This window comes from Engystomops pustulosus, chromosome 7, assembly GCF_040894005.1.
Source record: "Engystomops pustulosus chromosome 7, aEngPut4.maternal, whole genome shotgun sequence".
In the NCBI taxonomy this organism is placed as follows: domain Eukaryota; kingdom Metazoa; phylum Chordata; class Amphibia; order Anura; family Leptodactylidae; genus Engystomops; species Engystomops pustulosus.
Genome location: NC_092417.1, coordinates 56,558,075 through 56,581,919, shown reverse-complemented (window position 1 = coordinate 56,581,919; position 23,845 = coordinate 56,558,075). Strand labels below are relative to the sequence as shown.

The 23,845-nt window shown below is 44.6% G+C and overlaps 1 protein-coding gene across 1 annotated transcript; it reads left to right on the top strand.

Annotated features, from left to right (window-relative positions):
* The first annotated feature begins 1,089 nt into the window (after positions 1-1,089).
* On the top strand, positions 1,090-6,365 carry DNAAF2 (dynein axonemal assembly factor 2). The gene is made up of 3 exons (XM_072115998.1): positions 1,090-2,724; positions 3,545-3,691; positions 5,785-6,365. The coding sequence occupies exons 1-3, from the start codon at positions 1,174-1,176 to the stop codon at positions 6,214-6,216; spliced, it is 2,130 nt and encodes a 709-aa protein (XP_071972099.1). The 5' UTR covers positions 1,090-1,173; the 3' UTR covers positions 6,217-6,365.
* Positions 6,366-23,845: the final 17,480 nt, after the last annotated feature.

Sequence of the window (23,845 nt, the reverse complement as noted above, 5' to 3'; positions counted from 1 at the left end):
TAAATGAAATAAGATGTTAGAGTAATAAAATATTTCTCACGGCGTTATTTTGATCCCTCTTTTACATGGGACAAAGAGCAGGGAACTAATCAGGAATGGGTAATCCTAATTATCTCTGTTCCCAATCTGTGCTGGATGAGTTCACTTGCAGCAGCCATCACTTGGGATCATTGATCCTATACATCATTGACGGTTTTACTGTAAATCTCGGTGTTGGCTTTCAGTCCAGACGCACTTCCATTTTATGCCATTTGTGACCTCCATTCACTTGGCCTTTTCTGTCAGTAAAATATGGATTATATGAGGCCATGTTTCCCAGGTTACGCGATAACTGACCTGGGCATATACATTCTGCCAGGGACACCTACCTACTGTGATTTCTTGTCCCCAGGTGAACTAGTCACTCCCAGGATGCTGGGGCAGTCCATAGTGTACACACTGAATGGGGAGATTCTGAGCTCAGAACTATTCAGAGATCAGCTTTCATTTTCCCACAACAGTTTATTAAATGAAAGCTGAGCTCTGATTGGTTACATTTGGTTATCTAGAACAGTTCTTCTCTCAGACACCTCTGATAAATCTTCCCCAATGTGCCCATGTGACAGCAGCCATTAGTCATTATTATACATCTATATTTGTGCAACGACCCTGCAGAGAGACGGTGTAATGCATAGATCTGCTGCCATTCACTTCTGGTTTGGGCGGGAATCCTGTAGTTGGCTCCTCATCCACCTTTTAGGCCAATCCTCACCCTATTAGTCTCTGGAGAATGATATTATCTATACGTATTAACTATTATCAATTAGATTGGTTTCCTCATTCTCTCTCTGTAACAGCAGTTACATTACTTTCCCATCACCCCAAAGCCTGGCAGCTCCTGCTGGGGCATGACACTAGAGCAGCTGGGCGGGCAGTATATATATAGCTGGCATCAGCTGTGCGGGACATTCCCCTGTGCGCAGCACATGGTCCGCTATCTCCAGCCGCGCTTCCTCTGTAAATAACCGCGGTATTTCATCACCAGGGCAACCAGCACCACGCTTTCATCCTATTGGCTGAGTGGGTAACTTCCGCACCGCGTGATCATACGCCGACCAATCACCGCCCGGTCGCTGATTGGCTTCCACTTCATCACTCCGCGCCCGTCTCCTAGGTGATCATTACTGGAGTAGAATGGCGACCAAGCTGGACGAGCTCAGCGTGACCTCGGAGGAGCTGGAGCGCTTTAAGGTCGCCTTCCAGGACGCCCGCTTCCGGGAGCTGTTCGCTCAGTACGCGCAGGAGATCAGCAACCCCGAGAACCGGCGCCGCTATGAGCAGGAGATCAGTGAGATGGAGCGGGAGAGAGGGGTGGACATCCAGTTCATTCACCCGGAGCCCGGACATGTGCTGCAGACCAGTGTGAATGGGCAGCAGACGTGCTATCTCAACGTGTGCGGTAACGCACTGGTCCGTAAACCGCAATGTGTGATCGGGACGGACAAGGAAGGGCGGCCTGGACAGCACTGGAGCCTCCCCTGTACCCTGACGCCCCCCAGAGAGGAGCTGAGCCCCGGGGGCAGCAAGGAGGTCATCTACGACGTGGTCTTCCACCCGGACACTCTTCTTCTGGCCTCCAGGAATGAGAAGTTCCGAGCCATGGTGGACCTCACTGCCCTGGACACTGTCAGCAAGCAGTTCAAAGTGGTCCTGGATAGCAGGAATGTGAGTACACCGAGCGATAAATATAAGGGGGTCCCACAAGCAACAGTCATCCGCAAGCCGCGCGCTGGAGCAGCCCCCAAACCACAGGACCCCACCGACCCCCTTCGCTTCCCCTATCCTTATAATAACCCTAGAGAGCAGACGCGACATGGGAGAAACTACCGCCACCAGCCCCTCAGAACTAACGGGGAAAGTAAAGCGCAGTGCCAGGAGCCCACCACCCCACACTACACCATCAGACACCGCTCCTACGTGGACCTCCAGGACTACCGAGACTCCAGGGACTCAGCCCCCAGCCCCGTGCCTAAGGAGCTGGTGATTACTGTGGACATGCCGCTGCTGTACTCTTCTTCTGATGTCGACCTTCACATTAAAGGTAAAAATCTCAGCCTAAAATCCCAGAAACCTGCCTATAAGCTGGAGCTGAAGCTCCCCTACCTAGTGGAGGACGAGCGGGGAACGGCCCAGTTCAATAAGATTAAGCGGCAGCTTGTGATTACGGTGCCTGTGGTCCAGCAGAACATCCTCCAAATGATGCAGAATATTTCACCAGACCCTCAACACACAAACCCACCGGCCAACGGCGAAGAAGAAGCCATCCCCCCTAACCCCAACGGGACCACAGAACCCTCTGAACCAGATCAAGATGAAAAGAGTCAAGCGGCAGCAGCAGAGGGTGGCCCCCAACTCTCCCTGCCTCAGGATACCCCCGAATGTCCCATATTTACTTGTTCCCAGGATGCCACATCACTGACTCTCATCATACACGTGAAGCACATTGATGAGCACAGCGTCACTTCCGAAGTCAGCAGCTACCAGTGCGAAATCCGCTTTTGTGTGAAGTTAGGAAACCTCCCTTATGTTTTATTTGTGGGGTTTCTGCCGCAGTATAACCTCAATACTCATCATATTGCTGTGAATGTCTCCGAGGACAACATGGTCATTGAGCTGACCAAATCCCCTGAGTGCTTCGGACTGTGGAAGAATCTCTTCTTTGGTGTGAATAGCAATTCTCTGCAGGTAAGTTTATGAATGTGCGTTATATGATCATATGACTTGCTGTAGATACAAGATATCAGAGGAGACTGGCAGAATCGTATTCTGACTTCCAATCTATTTTCATGGCTATTTATGGCTTCTCACTCTTAGTATACAGCACTACAGTGCGATAACATTTTGTGTTTATTGGGCATTTCACATGTGGCACCTGGCTTTGCAATATGTGGATGATGCTCCATGTGTTGCCACCTGTTGGCATGTATTAGTTTTGCATAGTGGTAATTGGTGTGAATGGCTTAGAGGGGGTTTCCAGTCACTTCTTAGTATTTTGTTGGCTGAGGTACCAGCTGTTGACTCCTTTCCCTTTAGATTAACTACTAAAGGGTATGTAATTAGTAGTAGTGTAAGTGCCTGTAAGACCCTTACTTTAGGGTTACTTTGCTATATATATAGTGAGTGCTGCCCTTCAGGTTTCAGTCTAGTGCCATATATATGTTACTATCCTCGTCCAAACAGTTGGCTCTGCAGCTGTTGTAAAACCACAACTCTCAGCATGCCTTGCTAGACACCGATACTACCTGGAGTTGTAGTGTCACATCCGCACCAGTAGGGGTGAATCATTATAGAAGGTAATTTCAAAACAATTACTTTGTTGCGCCAAGTAGATTCATTTAAGTCCTTTGTATATGAAGTGGTTGTGGGAATTGGCAATTGTTATGTAAAACTAAACCGGATTTGGTCATTGAGTTAAGAGGTTAGCACCTCAAAAGGTTAATTTTGCAATGCGGCTTCTATACAGAATGTGACCTGACTCTTTTATGTTTGCTCTTTTGTTATGTAGGAAAGAAGGTTCATCAATGAGGAGAATGTAGCCGAATTCTTAGAAAATGGTTTACGCCCATCTACTATTCCATGGTCGACTCTGGAGGATCAGCCACTAATAAATGTCCTTGGCATGACTGATAGGAGGACCCACATCCAGCTGAGTGTAAGTTATGATCTAAAATGAGGACAATATTATGCGACCTATGATAATATTCATAATGTATATAATGTGTTTGTGTGTTAAATATTTAATGGTAGAAAATAACAAAATATTCATATTTAATATAATTCACTTCTTCAGAAACCCATTATGAAGAAAACATTTAAGCTGAAATCCCTAGCAGTATCATATCCATATGTGACTTCTGAATTGATATATGAACCATTGCACACATATGGCCAATTATGTAATTTTGTGTAATCCCTTTAATAGGCCTTGAATGGATCAACGGTCTGTACTTCTTTGTACATTGACAGATTTTACACAGTATATGCCCATTACCTATTTAGTGAGAACAAGTTAGAACCTTCTGCGATGCAATAATAGGAGTTGCATCCACTTAAGCATTTATAGCAGGAAAGTTATAGTAGAATTCATACTGCCCATAATAGTACATTTTAAGACCATTAAGTACATTTTATGACAAGTGTCCCTACCACAACCTGATACTTTGTTACATGTCCGTCCAATAAACATTAGAACAAAATATGCCTAAAAATGTACGATCTCGGACACTTCCAATATAGCTAAATTGCTAATACATATATATATATATATATCTCAAATCTATGTGCTGTGCTCAACTATCTCGTCATATAGCATATTATGGCAGTAAAGCATATAGTCACCGACGTGCTCCATAAGGAGACAGACGCCCCACGTGTATTGCCACCAGCAGGCAGCCAGATATAACAATATATAAGGTTGCAGAAGGAACTCTTATCATATCATTGTACCTTATGCATTGTTAGAATGATGTGTGTATTTGAGGCATATCAAATAAAATTTTGTATTAATTTTACAATTGTTTAGTATTGTTGCAGACACAACCTTCTATCTGCCTACAGCCATAAAGGGGGTCGTCCGTTTTTGTATAATTTAAATTTATACAATTTCAATATACTTTCTGTATCAAATCCTGGTGGTTTTCTAGCTCCGCTTGCTGTCATTCAATAGGAAGCTTCATTGTTTACTTTTGGTGTATAAACACCGGTCCATGGTCATGTGATGTCACAGACGTGCACCTGTGTGATATTGCATGCACAAGGGATCGGTGTTTATGCAGTAAACAATGAATCTTCCTATATAATGACAGCAAGAGGAAATCTACAAAACTGAGGAATTGATAAAGTATATTGGAAAATCTTATAACTTTTCATTATACAGGCGGTCCCCTACTTAAGAACACTCGACTTACATACGACCCCTAGTTACAAACGGGCCTCTGGATATTGGAAATTTATTGTACTTTAGCCTTAGGCTACAATAATCAGCTGTAACAGTTATCATAGGTGTCTGTAATGAAGCTTTAGTGTTAATCCTGATTCTTATGACAACCAACATTTTTAAAATCCAATTGTCGCAGAGACCAAATAAGTTCTGGCTGGGGTTACAATGATAAAATATACAGTTCCGACTTACATACAAATTCAACTTAAGAACAAACCTACAGACCCATCCTATGGATAGGGCCTAACTTGCTGATCAGTGGGGGTCTCGGTGCTGAGACCACTGCAGGTCGGGAAAACGATCCTCAGACTAATGGAGCAGGCGGCCGCACATGACCGTTCTGCTACATTGATCTCTATGGAGCTGATGGAGTTCTCAGAGTGCGACGCTCAGCAATCTCCATCAGCTCCATAGAGATTAATGCAGCAGAACGGTCACACGCGGCCGTACGCTCCGTTACTCTCATGGAGCTACAAGGGGTCAGTCGGACCCCTTGTTATCGCCATCTGTGGGGGGTCTCGGCACTGAGACAATCACTGATCAGCTTGTTGGAACCTATCCTGTGGATAGAGCCTTGCTTGTCTTTGTGGGGAAAACCCCCTTAAGTGAGGTCCCAAACACTATTTTATAGGTGGGTCAAATGCTTTAAAAAATGTGACCAGCAGGGGGAGCTGCAGAGGAATATATAGTTCATATTATAAGTTTTACAACAAATAAACCAACAGCAGTACAAAAATCCAAACTCTCCCTCTTGTGGATTACCACCTCTTATTGACTAATTCATGACTTCTTTGTTTTCTGTGCAGAAACCTGAACTGGAAGGGAAACCTTATCTGACCGCTGGAGAGCAAATTTCAGATGTCAGCAAGGTGACAGAGCGGATGAGCTTTAGGTTGGATAACACCAGCCTATCTGATACTGGGGAAGAGGAAGGAAGGCAAAGTCCGGACCAGGCAGTACACCTTGCCTTACCTGCACCACATACGCCTGCCTCAGATGACTCCGCTGAGGAAGATAAGGGTCTCTGTTTCAAAGAGATTACACCAGCAGGAGAACTTGATGAAGATGATCTACCTGATCGTGTGGTGAACACAGAGAGCCCTGATCCGAAACCGGCTACTTTAGAGCCAGCCCTAAAGGAAGTCAACCCATTAGATGGCTCCGTCCATGACGTCACGAATCAAAGAACACAATGTGCCTTTAAGTTTGAGAATCCTGTTTTGTTTGACCTGGATTGATTGTTACACAAAGTTCATTGAGGATGTTTAGTGTTTTTTTTTTTTTTGTAAAGTCAAGTTTGTTTAGCAATATTCAATTCCATGACTGCTTCTGTGTGATAATTGTTTTTGTTTGATTTATTAAATTTGTATTTTCATGGCTCCTTGAAGTTTTGGTAGTGATTTCTGAGTTTACTTTGTAATTATTTTGTTATGGTAAATAAAATAATATAATTTGGCATTAGGGAGGCAACACCACAGTAACAAGTCGTGACTAATAGAGAAGTGTCATGGCACCAACCAAAGTTCACATGTAGCTTTACTCCTGATCACATAATGACACAGGTACAAGCAACACGTGTTATGTGTTCTTTACATTCTAAACACATGGTGCAAGTCCCTGAATGTTTAGGCGTAAATACAAACGCGGTAAGAATTAGTTTTTAAACCTTTAGGAATGTGGACTTGTGTCCGGTTCTTTAAGGAGAGGGGATATAGGATCCTCATTGATATTACTGTCTAATAAATAAGAAATTTTAATTATGCAACATTAAAGGACTTCTACCGTCAGATAACCTGATAGTAGATGTTTATACTTGCCTCCCCATCCCAAACGGCAATAACCTTTTTTTTCATCTTTTAGACTGACTGCGTTTCCTAGAAAAAGAGCTTTACTAACTATGCAAATGAGCCTGTGGCGCTCAGCTGGTTAATTTATGCACACCCCTCAATGACACACCGACAATATGCTGAGAGTCGATCACTTGCATTATCTCACTACATTTGTGGCCGGTGACATTACCGTCTCTCAACATTTTGTCGGTGTGTCAGAAACTGCTGATCTACTGGGATTTTCACGCACAACCATCTCTAGGGTTTATAGAGAATGGTCCGAAAAAGAAAAAACATCCAGTGAGCGGCAGTTCTGTGGGCGGAAATGCCTTGTTGAGGTCAGAGGAGAATGGGCAGACTGGTTCGAGCTGATAGAAAGGCAACAGTGACTCAAATCGCCACCCGTTACAACCAAGGAAGGCAGAAGAGCATCTCTGAACGCACAGTACGTCGAACTTTGAGGCAGATGGGCTACAGCAGCAGAAGACCACACCGGGTGCCACTCCTTTCAGCTAAGAACCGGAAACTGAGGCTACAATTTGCACAAGCTCATCGAAATTGGACAGTAGAAGATTGGAAAAAACGTTGCCTGGTCTGATGAGTCTCGATTTCTGCTGCGACATTCGGATGGTAGGGTCAAAATTTGGCGTCAACAACATGAAAGCATGGATCCATCCTGCCTTGTATCAACGGTTCAGGCTGATGGTGGTGGTGTCATGGTGTGGGGAATATTTTCTTGGCACTCTTTGGGCCCCTTGGTACCAATTGAGCATCGTTGCAACGCCACAGCCTACCTGAGTATTGTTGCTGACCATGTCCATCCCTTTATGACCACAATGTACCCAACATCTGATGGCTACTTGCAGCAGGATAATGCGCCATGTCATAAAGCTGGAATCATCTCAGACTGGTTTCTTGAACATGACAATGAGGTCACTGGACACAAATGGCCTCCACAGTCACCAGATCTCAATCCAATAGAGCATCTTTGGGATGTGGTGGAACGGGAGATTCGCATCATGGATGTGCAGCCGACAAATCTGCGGCAACTGTGTGATGCCACCATGTCAATATGGACCAAAATCTCTGAGGAATGCTTCCAGCACCTTGTTGAATCTATGCCACGAAGAATGAAGGCAAAAGGGGGTCCAACCCGTTACTAGCATGGTGTACCTAATAAAGTGGCCGGTGAGTGTACATGGCCACAGAATAAGGTTGTCCATGATTAGAAAAGTGACAACTGTGATACCTTGCATAATATTTCTGTACGATGGAAGGACTCCTGTACTGTGCTCTATGGGATCTTGCACTTGTCCGTTTCCGCAAGCTGAGCATGTTAATTGGCAGAAGGTCTAATGGAGAGGAGCTGCAATACCAAACAACCCATAGTCAAGAATTGTTTTTTTAATTTATGGAAAACCCATAGTTTGCATTAGATATTGCCCACGTTGTCAGCTTCTTCTAAGTGATGTTCCTTTATTATTCTTTTGTTTGCAAGAGACGTGGAGATTTCTTCAGCCCTTGGGGGTGCATTTACGCGGTTTCATTAGCGCTGCTTATTTCTTTGCCAGATTCTAGCAGTAGGGATGCTTTCCTGTTTTGTGCTGGGATCTGTTCCCAGTTTTGGCAAATACTAACTAGTCTGCAGTTACAGAGGCCAAGAATGGGACTGTAAACAAACCATTTTACAGATTAATTATGATTTTTGTGCAGCAGATAAAGCTTTGTCCAAAGTCATTTATAAGGAAGATGATCCTTTTTGTACAATAGTGGTCACCACCATGTACCTAGTCCCTGGAGCATTAGTATTAGTGTGTATTAGTATTGTGTACCTCTATGTTATTATCAGCCTATGATATGATTCCCCTGTACATAACACCAGTCAGAGCAGCTGCTATGATACAATATGCAAGGTAACACTTCTATGTGCTGGAAAATATGAATTGTCCTCCAGAAGACGATAACATGTTTCTGAAGTCAGAAGGATTGTTAGGAGCTCATATCACAACATGCTTACATTTTCCCAGGAAATCAGCTAAGTACGGAAGGATGTGATTATGGATGACACAGGGTTCAGAGGTCAGGTAACTTTGCCTTGTTGTCTGTTCCACAATAATCTGTTAGGGTTCATTGAAACCAATGTCTTGCTGTAACTTACACAGACCAGATAAACATGAGGTGCATTGGTGGGGAAGGAAATACTTCCACCAGTGATAGTTGATTTAAAGGGGCATTCAGACAGTCCTGCGAACATAAGGTGATTCGCTCACATTTGGGAAAGATGCCTCACAAAAAGAGGTGATAGCCAGACAAACAAACCGCATTATACAATAAGTAATTTTGTTCTGTTTGAAAATTCCTGGGATTCTTCTCTTCAGTTGGGGCATGTGATCTCTTGAAATACAAGGTAACTCTGAGAATTATATGTCTTTCTGATGTCTCTGGCTCCAGGATGATAAAGCTGCCAGGATTTTACGACACAAACAACTGTTACACTTTCTTGATTATTAGAAAGGTGTCTTACCACACATTAATGGCGAAGGTAACAGATAAGGGTGATGCCACATGTGGCGTTTTGAATGCGTTTTTGACCTGTTTTTAAGCAGTCCGTCATAAAAGGCATGCGTTTTTGACAGGTTTGACGAATTATCTTAATTCAAACTGGTCAAAAACGCATGCGTTTTCCAAAACAGGTTTAAAATGCCATGTGTGGCATCACCCGTAGACTTCATGAGGGGGGGGGGGGGGATTTATTATTAGTCAGGATCTTTCTATAGTTTTTAGATTGTCTTTAAGTAAACCTACCACTGCTCAGATGATGAAATTATGTGAGATCACCACCCTGCCGGCTATTTAATCCTCATGCCAGAAGACACTTTGGTTAGGCATAGCAGTCTTTAGTTTAGTTAAAAAAATAAATAAAAATGATTAACTTACATCACGGTATCTGCCGGCATCAGGATTAAATAGTCGACAGGGTGGTATTCTCACATGATTTCATCATGAGAGCAGTGGTAGGTTTCCTTTAAAAGCTCTTTAGATATCCAGCCTTTTCGAATTTCAGGCTCTGCCCGTTGCCGGCTTGAGGCATGTCCCAGGACATTTATTGTCATCCTCCAGCCACCGACAGAGATGTATGCATAATTAACAAAGAGAGACATTTGTTCTCTGCACTATCTCTGTGCTTCTCCTACTGCTTGGCGTAGCAGAGCCATCAGGCGCAGTGTGATGATGTCATCCGCCTGTTGCTTCAGTGCGCCATACAGCAGAAGGAGAACTGCAGCAGGGGAAAGGGGAGTGGTGAGTATTCAGCCCAGAAATATTTAAACTGCTGCGCGGTGCGTTATTTTTCTTTGCACTTGCTTTGTGCAAGTTACAGCACATTATTTAATCGTTGTACACACTCTTTATTATTCAGGTCAGTTTTCTGGATGTGACACAGTTGCACCTTTTTTTTTTCTTGGTGCACTTTACTGCATGCTGTTGTGATAGAATTGTGTCACATCTCATTAATAAATGTGTCACAAACTAAGAACATGCACTACGACACTCCTTTAGGTGCACAGTATTAAAAAGTGTCAGACAAAAAGCAACCGAAAGATAATGGTAGCCAGGGCCGCATCTGCCATGAGGCGAGATGAAAATCTCGCCTCAGGCGGCAGATTGCGGGTCCCTGTACAGGGCAGCGAAATTTGCCGCTCTATAGTGGGCGATTCGGGCGTCCATTAACGCCCGAATCGCCCACCAGCTAAATAAATCGCGCCTGTCTCTTTAAGACACAGGCGCGATTTATATGCCGAGCGACGCAGCGCCTTTCCGGCTGCTGCGTCGCTCCGTTCTTATCAGTGACACAGGCGTCATGACACTGTGTCACTGTGCGGAGCCGCGGCTCACAGGAGAACCGCGTGAAGAACGGAGCCGCGCGCCGAGGGAGCAGCTGCCTGCAGGTGAGTATGATTTATTATTTTTCATTCACTTTCATTAATTCTAATCTGGCTGATAAGGGGGAGTGGGGCCATAATTGTCATATACTGTGTGTGTGTGTGGGGGGGGGGTGTATACGTTATACGTGGCCATACTTGTTTTATACTGTGGGGGGGGGGGCTGTATACATTATATGGGGCCATAATTGTCATATACTGGTGGGTGCTGTATGCATTATATGTGGCCATACTTGTTTTATACTGTGTGGGGGGTATATATTATATGGGGCCATAATTGTCATATACTGGGGGGGGGGGGGGGGTGCTGTATACATTATATGGGGCCATAATTGTGATATACTGGTGGGTGCTGTATGCATTATATGTGGCCATAATTGTTTTATACTGTGTGTGTGTGTGTGTGTGGGGGGGGGGGGTTTGATATATTATATGGGGCCAGAATTGTTTTATACTGTGTGTGTGTGTGTGGGGGGGGGGGGGTTTTGATGTATTATATGGGGCCAGAATTGTTTTATACTGTCGGGGGGGGGGGGGGGGGTTGATATATGATATGGGGCCAGAATTGTTTTATACTGTGTGTGTGTGTGTGGGGGGGGGGTTGATATATTATATGGGGCCAGAATTGTTTTATACTGTGTGTGTGTGTGGGGGGGGGGGGGTTGATATATTATATGGGGCCAGAATTGTTTTATACTGTGTGTGTGTGTGGGGGTTTGATATATTATATGGGGCCAGAATTGTTTTATACTAGGGGGGATGCAGTATATACTATATGGGGTCAGAGTCATTTATACTGGGGTGGGGGGTGCTATATATATTATATGGGCCAGAATCATTTTATACTGGGGGGGCTGTATATATTATACGAGGCCAGATTCTTCTTTTCCTGGGGGTGTTATATATTTCTATGGGGCCAGATTTCAGCTGAGGGGTAAACAGTATATTACTAAGCTGGGGGGGCTGTATATGGGATACAGTATATTACTAAGCTGGGGGGATGTATATGGGATACAGTATATTACTAAGCTGGGGGGATGTATATGGGATACAGTATATTACTAAGCTGGGGGGATGTATATGGGATACAGTATATTACTAAGCTGGGGGGCTGTATATGGGGTACAGTATATTACTAAGCTGGGGGGCTGTATATGGGATACAGTATATTACTAAGCTGGGGGGCTGTATATGGGATACAGTATATTAGTAAGCTGGGGGGATGTATATGGGATACAGTATATTACTAAGCTGGGGGGCTGTATATGGGATACAGTATATTACTAAGCTGGGGGGCTGTATATGGGATACAGTATATTACTAAGCTGGGGGGCTGTATATGGGATACAGTATATTACTAAGCTGGGGGGATCTATATGGGATACAGCATATTACTAAGCTGGGGGGGGGCTGTATATGGGATACAGTATATTACTAAGCTGGGGGGATCTATATGGGATACAGTATATTACTAAGCTGGGGGGGCTGTATATGGGATACAGTATATTACTAAGCTGGGGGGCTGTATATGGGATACAGTATATTACTAAGCTGGGGGGCTGTATATGGGATACAGTATATTACTAAGCTGGGGGGATGTATATGGGATACAGTATATTACTAAGCTGGGGGGCTGTATATGGGATACAGTATATTACTGAGCTGGGGGGCTGTATATGGGGTACAGTATATTACTAAGCGGGGGGGGGATGTATATGGGATACAGTATATTACTAAGCTGGGAGGCTGTATATGGGATACAGTATATTACTAAGCTGGGGGGCTGTATATGGGATACAGTATATTACTAGGCTGGGGGGGCTGTATATGGGATACAGTATATTACTAAGCTGGGGGGCTGTATATGGGATACAGTATATTACTAAGCTGGGGGGGCTGTATATGGGATACAGTATATTACTAAGCTGGGGGGGCTGTATATGGGATACAGTATATTACTAAGCTGGGGGATGTATATGGGATACAGTATATTACTAAGCTGGGGGGCTGTATATGGGATACAGTATATTACTAAGCTGGGGGGCTGTATATGGGATACAGTATATTACTAAGCTGGGGGGATGTATATGCGGTACAGTATATTACTAAGCTGGGAGGCTGTATATGGGATACAGTATATTACTAAGCTGGGGGGCTGTATATGGGATACAGTATATTACTAAGCTGGGGGGCTGTATATGGGATATAGTATATTACTAAGCTGGGGGGCTGTATATGGGATACAGTATATTACTAAGCTGGGAGGCTGTATATGGGATACAGTATATTACTAAGCTGGGAGGGCTGTATATGGGGTACAGTATATTACTAAGCTGGGAGGGGGCTGTATATGGGATACAGTATATTACTAAGCTGGGAGGCTGTATATGGGATACAGTATATTACTAAGCTGGGGGGATGTATATGGGGTACAGTATATTACTAAGCTGGGAGGACTGTATATGGGGTACAGTATATTACTAAGCTGGGAGGGGGCTGTATATTGGATACAGTATATTACTAAGCTGGGGCTGTATATGGGATACAGTATATTACTAAGCTGGGGGGGGGCTGTATATGGGATACATTATATTACTAAGCTGGGGGGCTGTATATGGGGTACAGTATATTACTAAGCTGGGGGGATGAATATGGGATACAGTATATTACTAAGCTGGGAGGCTGTATATGGGATACAGTATATTACTAAGCTGGGAGGGCTGTATATGGGATACAGTATATTACTAAGCTGGGAGGGCTGTATATGGGGTACAGTATATTACTAAGCTGGGGGGATGTATATGGGATACAGTATATTACTAAGCTGGGGGGCTGTATATGGGATACAGTATATTACTAAGCTGGGGGGGCTGTATATGGGATACAGTATATTACTAAGCTGGGAGGCTGTATATGGGATACAGTATATTACTAAGCTGGGAGGACTGTATATGGGGTACAGTATATTACTAAGCTTGGAGGGGGCTGTATATGGGATACAGACAGTATATTACTAAGCTGGGGGGGCTGTATATGGGATACATTATATTACTAAGCTAGGGGGCTGTATATGGGGTACAGTATATTACTAAGCTGAGGGGATGAATATGGGATACAGTATATTACTAAGCTGGGAGGCTGTATATGTGATACAGTATATTACTAAGCTGGGAGGGCTGTATATGGGGTACAGTATATTACTAAGCTGGGGGGATGTATATGGGATACAGTATATTACTAAGCTGGGGGGCTGTATATGGGATACAGTATATTACAAAGCTGGGGGGCTGTATATGGGATACAGTATATTACTAAGCTGGGAGGCTGTATATGGGGTACAGTATATTACTAAGCTGGGAGGCTGTATATGGGGTACAGTATATTACTAAGCTGGGGGCTGTATATATGATATAGTATATTACTAAGCTGGGGGGCTGTATATGGGATACAGTATATTACTAAGCTGGGAGGCTGTATATGGGGTACAGTATATTACTAAGCTGGGGGCTGTATATATGATATAGTATATTACTAAGCTGGGGGGCTGTATATGGGATACAGTATATTACTGAGCGGGGGAACTGTATATGGGATACAGTATATTACTAAGCTGGGGGGCTGTATATTAGGGGGTTCTATATATTTACATTAATCAGGGTAGCACCGAATATAAAATCACATGTAACATAATAACAGGGTGGGATATATTAGTGATAGGATACAATAGGTTACTTTGCATCATTTAAACCAAATGTTGGGGGGTCTGTATTAATAAATTGGGGGTGTTGTATATTGATTGGTGCTGTGTATGCTATAATTCCAGTAGAATATATATAATGAAGGGATGTTTTATATGTGGGGAGAGTGCGGTCAGTTATGTTGTGAGGGGTATATACTTCATACTGTAAGTGACTGTGTTATTTTTAGGGATGCTGGGTGGAGATGCTGCACGGAGCTGAAGATATCTGCCCGTGAATTCAGCAGTGATACGTCATGGATTGGAGAACCCGGAATAAAGTTCTACTGATGGAAGAGATGGAAGAGATTGTCATCTATAAAGTACTAGATTCCACTAATGCCTCTCAGATCCTGTAGTCAGTCACACAGTGTCAGGGAGCTGTCTGTAGGATTGTTAATTGTTAGTAAAGTTTAAGGATTTACTTAACAGGGAGCAGGAGGGGGGGGGCAGCATTTTAATATTCGCCTCAGGCAGCAAATATGCTAGAATCGGCCCTGATGGTAGCACACAAACTTAATAAATACATGTGCAAGCTCCTAAGACTAGATTTATTTTTAGTTCAGGAATATATTGTGTAGTGTCGAGTTTCATCATGTTTACATTGTCAGTTGTTATAGCATTGAAACAGGGACTCCTTGCATCATATATCGCTATGATACAGAGTCCCATCCCCGGCAGTGAGGTCGGCCTGTGTACAACCGCTGTCATGTGAAGCTGCCCACTCCTCCACAATACAGGATCCTCCATCCATTAGAAATCATTACTTTTGGACAGTAAATTGGGGAACTAATTTTTACAAATCTCTTGTTGTCAGAGATTATGCCGCACAGTTGCCAAGTGATGTGCCAACACGTGAACCGCATGCGGGTGACATGTCAGCTAATGTGTAAATATTTGTCAGTATAAAGTCCAGCATAATCGCCCTATGTAGAGTGGACATGTGATGCACCTTCTTACTTTTTGTATGCAGACCTCATAAGCCGGTTATATACAGATTTGGTGAGCTATGTTTTAGACACTTCTGGAGTTTGGAAAACCTTACAGTAGATGGTGATTCTAATGGTTCCTATATATGAAACATCGACCAAAATACCTGCTTCATTGAATACTGACACTGCAAATAATAAACTAAACAGGATCCCTATATTTATTAATGACAAGCACTGGCCATGCCGTCATAGCACTGAAACCACTCTTCCTGGATCAGGCTATTGATGTGTAGATATTTGTAACTTCTCTTCTGGCTAAAATATTAGAAACAGCAGAGGATTTTCAGTTTTATCACCGCTGTGCCAATGCAACTACTGCCCCTCCAGGACCTAATCATATGTACATGCCAATGTTACTCCTAGGAGAGAAGGAGCTGATGATGATGGCTAAGCAGCGATTGTCAGGCTACGTGCACACATGGTTTATACCATATAACAGTTGAGGAAAGATTTGCCCAATTACATTGCATAGCATTAGCGTTTACAAAACCTTGTTAACATGTCATTTACAAAATGCAATGTAAACACCATGGGTCAACGTAGCCTAAAAGTAGCTCACTCTCCCCTCTTGGGCCTACACCATCAGGGCCAAATGGGTGAAGAAAGCATGTTGACAAGGTTGTTGCATTTACAGAACACAATGTTTATGCCATGTAAAGGCAGTGCATTCATGTAGATGTTTGTAAACACAAATGTTAACAACAAATCTCCTTTCCTCAGGGGTTGTAGGCGCGTAGGCATTGTAGGGGTTTGTGTGAAAGCTTTCTGAAGGGCTTTCCTACAGGCAGGTTCATCACTGTGCCCCCAACTCCAAATTAAAAAAAATAAATAAATAAAAGCAAGAACATTTACTATTTCCTGCCCTTACAAATAGCAATAGCATTTTTTTGGCAAATTCTTCCATGGAAGAATACTGGCTTTTTTCTGTAAGACTGGCTAGGTTTCCTATAGGAGTACTCTTTTGGTATTGTGATGCACTCTTCACCTTACAGTCTCATAGAGCTGAACAACGGTCCAGGACGGATCCAGAAGTCCCAATGTTAAAAATATATAAAGATAAAAATATATAAAATTTCTTATTTGACCAGAGCTCCAAATATTCTCTGAGATTCTACTTCCTTTTCGAATGTTCACAATAATTACCTTTACTTGTTCTTCATTTCGCTCACAGCACAAATCCAGAGATCCTCCAGATAAGAGTAGCCCACCGTTCAGACCAGCATGGTTTGGTTCCTCCTATTGCCACCACCGTTCAACACAGTGGACCACTAGAAGAAACACGCACACCAATCGTGTAGAATGTCTCACAAGTGATAATTTAATAAAAATGAAAATGAGGTCTACTCACAAACAGAAGCCGTGTCTGGCAAAACCCAGGGTTGGCGGTTGTGTAAGGCTGGTGTCCTTTCTATGTTACATGCGCATTTTTAATTAATGTTTGTGAGTAGACCTAATTTTTATTAAATTATCACTTCTACCAACTCTACACGATTCGTGTGCGTGTTTCTTCTAGTGGTCCACTGTATTGAATGGTGGTGGCAATAGTGGGAACCAAACCGTATTCGTGCTGGTTTGAACGGTGGGCTATTCTTATCTGGAGGATCTGTGGATTTGTGCCGTGAGCATAATGAAGGACAAGTAATGTTGTTGTTGTGAACATTCGAAAAGGAAGTAGAATCTCAGAATATTTGGAGCTCCAGTCAGATAAGAAATTTTATATATTTTTATCTTTATATATTCCTATAGAAGTAGTTATTACTTTTTTTTGGCAAACAGGGAATCGACCGCATTGAGTGCGTGGAATCTGACCAGCAAATGCTCCCGTTTCCATAAACAGAGCACTGTCCTGGCGGCCGGCCTTGGGCTTCATTCACGTGCTGTGTTTGAATGGAGTTTAGAAATGCAATTAAACAACAGCAGGTAGAACCGTGACCCGTTGCAGATAGTCTTTAAATTGGGTTTTGGAACACAATTCAATAGCTGCGGAATGGAGATTTGTAGAATTGCAAATGTAAACAATGCAAAACACCAGCCGCTAGTTAGCAACTGCACACGTTCCAAAGGAAAAGCATATGTGATCAGGCCAAGTCCCGCTGCTTGATGTACTAATGCAGGAAAATACTACAAAAACGCCGTCTACTTCTACACCGATTAATATTTGTACAGCAGTTGTGAGCAAATGGAGCATAATCCTCATGAAAACATTTGTAGTACCTGAGGCACAAAGAAGCAGTGACACACCCCAGCCAATTGTACAGGTGACATTAAACTCCCCATGTCACATTATACTTGTTCTGCTTTGGCGGCCTGGGATAAAAAGCCCCACTGCGGAGGCTGTGTGTCCTGTGTGCTCTGCTGGAAAGTAGCCAAATCACTTCATGGAAGGAAATAATGGAGAGTTTCTATGGATTGTTTGTCTTTTATACAGGTAAAAACAGGATCGGTAAGCAGAGGATCCCGGCACTGCAGGACCGAGTAGTCAGTGTGCCCATCTGTGATGCAAAGGAAATCGCTCTGGACTGGACCCTGCAGACCACCAGATTTTTTTTAATTTTTTTTTTTAAATATATAACAAAAAACACTCACTGATGATCATAAAAAAGCATAAAATAAATAAAAATATAAAATGTTGATGGTGAAGAAATGAGCCCCAAACAGAAAATAATTTACTTCACACCTAAATGTAATGGATTAGAAGTAGTATAGAGGGGGCGTGGCCTGCTATCGCATGGAGACGGACGTGTGAGCCTTAGCTCCCGCTCCTGATAGCCACCTACAGCGACATTAGCGCACTAGAACCGGACCCTCCGCCACTCACATACCTCCGCCGAGACCTGGGATCCCTCGGACTACGTCCCGGCGCCCTTTCGAGGAATGGAGCGCTTTCTCTCAACGCCGGCAGGCAAAGGGTCCGCGGCGGGCGCGCGTGTCTCCCCGCCGCAGACACGCAGCTCCGCAACACCGAGGGAGCAGAAGCAGGGACCAGGCGCCCGCTCCAAGGGGCTGGAGCCGAACTCCCGGGCAGGCGCCAGAAGTCGGGGAGAGGAGGACGAGGTCCACCCGAGCACGGCAGCACAAGTAAGTGCAACCCCCCTGCAGCAGCCAACGAGTCCTTCCCGCCACAAAAGACAGCAGGCCTCCCATGTGCCGCCATCACAGCAGGGCCCAGAGCAGATGCCAGGACAGGGCGGTCAAAAGCAACAGAACCCCTATAAGGGCTCAAATAAGCCACCAGGAGCCAGTAAGAGTGGAAACTCTCCACCCCATGTGCCCCCACTCTCCTACTCCTCTGTGGCTAAAAGTGTGGGGAACGAATCCTCTACAGGGATACCTCCCTCCCTCCCCCAGAGACAACAAAAGAAGACCCAGGCCTCAGACGGCGCTCCAACCGCTTTCAATAGCACCTCTGGGGACTGGTCGGATCCCCTGGAAGAGGACCTGAGCACCACCCCCTCCCTCACAGGCCTGGGATCCGTACAAAACCCATGGGCCTCACCGGTTGAACCCGATAACTATGATGATCCGCCGTCCACTACCTCTGTACTCATGTCAGCTGACTTGCAAAGTGTGCTTCACAGTTTACCTACTAAGCAGGATTTCAGAGAATTGGTGGAAGAAGTAAAAGATACATTCCGCACTGAATTAAACTCGGTTAGAGATGACCTGCACTCCCTAGTGAACAGAGTGGAAGGGCTGGAGATGGCTCATGATGACACAAGAACCTACGTGGCCCAGCTACGTGACTCCGTGGTGGACCAAACTTATGCTTTACGCGACATGAGCCGTCACATTGAAGATCTCGACAATCGCGGTAGACGCAATAATATCAGGGTGAGAGGGGTCCCAGAACCCAAGGGCCCTGAAGACGTCAAAACAATCCTGGAATCTATCTTTAACACCATTTTGGATGAGCCAGAATCGCATAGGATCAAATTCGACAGAGCCCATCGAGCTCTGGGCCCGAGAGGCTCAGCTGCAAGACCCAGGGACATTATCTGCTGTGTCACAGATTATGAGCTAAAGGAAAGAATTATGCTTAAAGCTAGAAAGAAAGACTCTCTGTTGTACAAAGGGGCCTCCATACAAGTCTACGCAGATCTATCATGGATTACCCTGCATAAAAGGCGCCAACTGAAACCACTTCTGTCCCAACTCAGAGATCGCAGCATCCCATACAGATGGGGCTTTCCCTTCGCCCTGCTCGCCCTGCACAATGGACAGACAATCCCGTTATCATCATACACGGACATGCCTGGATTCTGCAAGGCCCTGGGCCTCAGTCCCCCGGACATTCCGGACTGGGAGATCACTATTCCACCGCCAGCTCCTCCCCCGGAGTGGACCCCGGTGCAGAAAAAGAGACGCCGCTCATCTCCAAGAAACCCCACGCAAGATCAAACAGCTTAAACTTCCCAGCTTGAGGAGACGATAGCATCATTGCTATCATTATGTCACAAAAATGGCCCTCTATTCCTCCATCTAGAAGCCTTTTGGTGGAGAGTCCAGGTTTGCACGTCTGGATTAGGTGCTATACAGGGACGGTTCTGAGGTGGCTCGTCCCTAAATCTCCTTTAATTTTTCATTTTTGACTGACTATCTTTTTCACAACGTCTCAACTTGCCAAGGAGATCTATTCTCCCCTTTTTTTTTTTTTTTTTTTTTTTTTCGTAGTCTCCTACGTATCGACTACCTGTTTTTGGCTATCCTTGGCCGGGTCCGAGAGCTGAGAGGGTTGTTAATCTCTCCTGGCTCCCGCCCGAACCTAAAGGATGCCCCTACCGATCACTGTGCCCATAGGCACATATTGGTTATGTTTGATGCAATGTGTTGATTTTATTGTTGTCTTGTGTACCCTACCCCTACTTCCCTTATGTGTTCTCCTCAGGTTTCGCGTAGGAAAGCCAATGAGGCGACCCTCCTACACGTGTTACACTATCTTAGATCCATACGAGGGCCTCTACGGTAAAGTAAGTGACTTGTTTTATAGCGGTTCTCACCCACTTAGTTTTCCGCCATGGTTAAGTTTCTCACCCTGAATGTTAAGGGGCTTAATTCCCCTGCTAAAAGGCGTTTAGCCTTGACAGAAATGAGAAGTCAGAAAGCAGATGTAGTACTCTTACAAGAGACACACTTCGATGCATCTGGTTCCTGCTCCTTTGCTAAGGGACTATATCCCACATCCTATGTGGCATCCGGGGAGAGAAAACAAGGGGGAGTAGCCATCCTGATAGCTGCCTCATGTCCCCTTCAGGTTTCGAATGTAATATCAGACCCGAAAGGGAGATATCTTATTGTACAAGGTACACTACAGGGTACACCGCTCATCCTTTGTAACATTTATGCCCCAAACAAAGGCCAAATCCGCTTTCTGAGGCAAGTCTTGACCCGTCTCTCTAAACTACCCCGGGACGCACTACTAATGGGGGGAGACTTCAATCTACCATTTTCCCCACAGATGGATAGACTAGCTGTTAGTAGGAGCCCCCCACCTGCACCTTTGGTGTCTATGACCAGGGAATTTAGAAAACTCATACGACTTCATGGACTGTATGATCTCTGGAGGGTTGACAACCCAAGAGATCGTTCATTTTCCTTTTATTCCCCACCGCATGGTACACATACTAGGATAGACTACCTATTTGGAACCATACAATTCCTCCGACTCATGCGCAAATCCACCTTGGGTCCCCTCACATGGTCGGACCATGCCCCACTAACGTTAGAAACGACAGATAATTTTGCCGTAACGCGCGCATGTCACTGGCGACTGAATGAGTCACTTATTAAAAAACCCGAGCAGAGGGATGCGCTGGCCACAGCCATCACGGAATTTTTTCAATCTAATGCCAATGATGTGGCTCTACCAGCACTGTGGGAGGCCCATAAAATGATGGTGCGGGGGCAGTGCATCTCTCTAGCCACTGCAATAAAATCAGATAGGACCCAACAAGAAACTCAATTGACCTCCGAGCTTAAAGCATTAGAGACAGCACTAGCAACGTCCCCTTCCAAGCCAGTCCTCCAGCGAATAATAGAGACAAGAGCCAAACTTAAAGAACTGGCCATGTTTCGCACGGAAAAATTGTTATTATACTCCAAACAAAAGTATTACGAAAAGGGGAATAAGGCACACACAATCCTGGCTAGACAGCTGAAAACTGAAGCCTCCAAAACACAGGCACACTCCTTAAGACGCGCGGACGGTTCTATAACCTATGACCCGAGGGAAATGGCAAATATTTTTTATGACTACTACTCTAAACTTTATCACCTGCCCGACACACTACCTCAAGACCCAATGACTAGAGACACCCGTCTAGACGCCTTCCTACAGGAATGCAATCTCCCACGCTTACCAGACGGCGCGCTGACCGCTTTAAATGCCCCCATAGATGCCGACGAACTAGCTGAAACCCTGAAAGCACTCCCTGGAGGCAAATCGCCTGGCCCAGACGGTTTAACTTACCTGTACTATCAGACATACCAGTCCATCCTGACTCCCTATTTACTTCCCCTATTTAATACTTTCTTAGAGGGCTCCCCAGTTCCAGGCAACATGACACATTCGTATATTACCTTGATCCCCAAACCGAATAAAGATCACACAGACTGTTCTAACTACAGGCCCATAGCATTGCTGAATGCGGACTATAAATTATTTACCAAAATACTGGCCAACAGGTTGATCCAATGGCTCCCGCAAATGGTTCATAAAGACCAAGTAGGCTTTGTGCCATGTAGACAAGGGGGGGATAACACTAGGCGAACTATTGACCTGATTGATGTAGTTAACAAGGTAAAGGGGGAGGCCCTGCTTTTAAGCCTGGATGCCGAAAAAGCGTTTGACCGCTTAGGTTGGCCATTCCTGTTCCGGACCCTACGGGCCTATGGGCTAAAGGGCCCCTTTATGCGAGCTGTGGAAACTCTTTATACCAATCCCTCAGCCACGATAAAATTGCCCCACTCTATTTCACCCCGATTTCGCATCCATAACGGAACAAGGCAGGGCTGCCCCCTATCCCCCCTATTATTTGTCTTATGTATAGAACCCCTAGCGGCAGCTATCAGGAAATCGGAAAATATTAAGGGTGTCATGGTAAGAGACAAAGAGTTTAAATTATCCTTGTTCGCGGATGATGTTCTACTAACACTCACACAGCCCCATACCTCACTCCCTAATCTCTACGACCTACTGGACACATACGGGAAACTGTCAGGATACAAGGTTAATATAAATAAGACAGAAGCCCTTCCAATAAATATCCCCCAGACTCAACTGACGAGACTTTGCTCTAACTTTAACTTTAAATGGCAAACCCGATCACTAACATATCTGGGGATCCAAATCACCACATCCTATAAGACTCTATATTCTCAAAACTTCCCCACATTATTTGAAACTTTAAAACAACTGATGGCCAATTGGCACAAACTACCTCTTTCTTTTTTTGGCAGAATAAATGCAGTTAAGATGACCATACTTCCTAAATTAATGTATTATTTTGAGACACTGCCGATTCCGGTCCCTCTGAACGCATTGAGGTCACTCCAGGCCTCCATGCTTCAATTCATTTGGTCTCATAAGCGGCATAGATTAGCCCAGAAACTCCTAATGCAGCCGAGAGACAGAGGAGGGCTGGCAGTCCCTGACCTGCTTAAATATTATTGGGCAGCTCACCTCCGCAGAATCCCAGCATGGTCAACACTCTTGGCCTACTCCAGATGGATGGAAATAGAAAAGCTCTGGAGCGCCCCTATACATCCCAACTCTTTCCTATGGGCGACATCTCACATACCACCCCCCTCTCCCTTACTTGGCCCAATGAATCATACTAGATCCATTTGGCTACGTTGTGCCAAAAACTTCCCTCTGGCCTCGGAGCATTCCCCCATGACATCCTTCCTCTATAACCCGACCCTACCCACTAGTCTCACTGGACAAATGACGAAACCTTGGCATAAAGCAGGCTTATTCAGATTTGCGGACATCGCTGATTTCCAGAATAGAGAACCTCTCAGCTTCTCTGTTCTAAGGAACAAATTCTCACTCCCACTCACAGCTCAGTATGGATACTTACAGATTAAATCCTATATGCTTTCCCTTTACAATTCACCAGCGGTATCACTACCTACTCTCTTTGAAATTATCTGTAAAGAAGGGTCGAGCACCAAGGGTTTAATATCAGCCATTTATGCCCTGCTTAACAATCCCTACCCTGATCACAATCCCCAGCACGATTATATGCTAAAATGGGAAACCTTTTTAGGAAGAAAACTACCACCTACAGTCTGGAAGAGGATCTGGGACAGGGCAGCCAAGACATCACAGTGTGTACAGTACAAGGAAAATCAATATAAACTCCTGATGT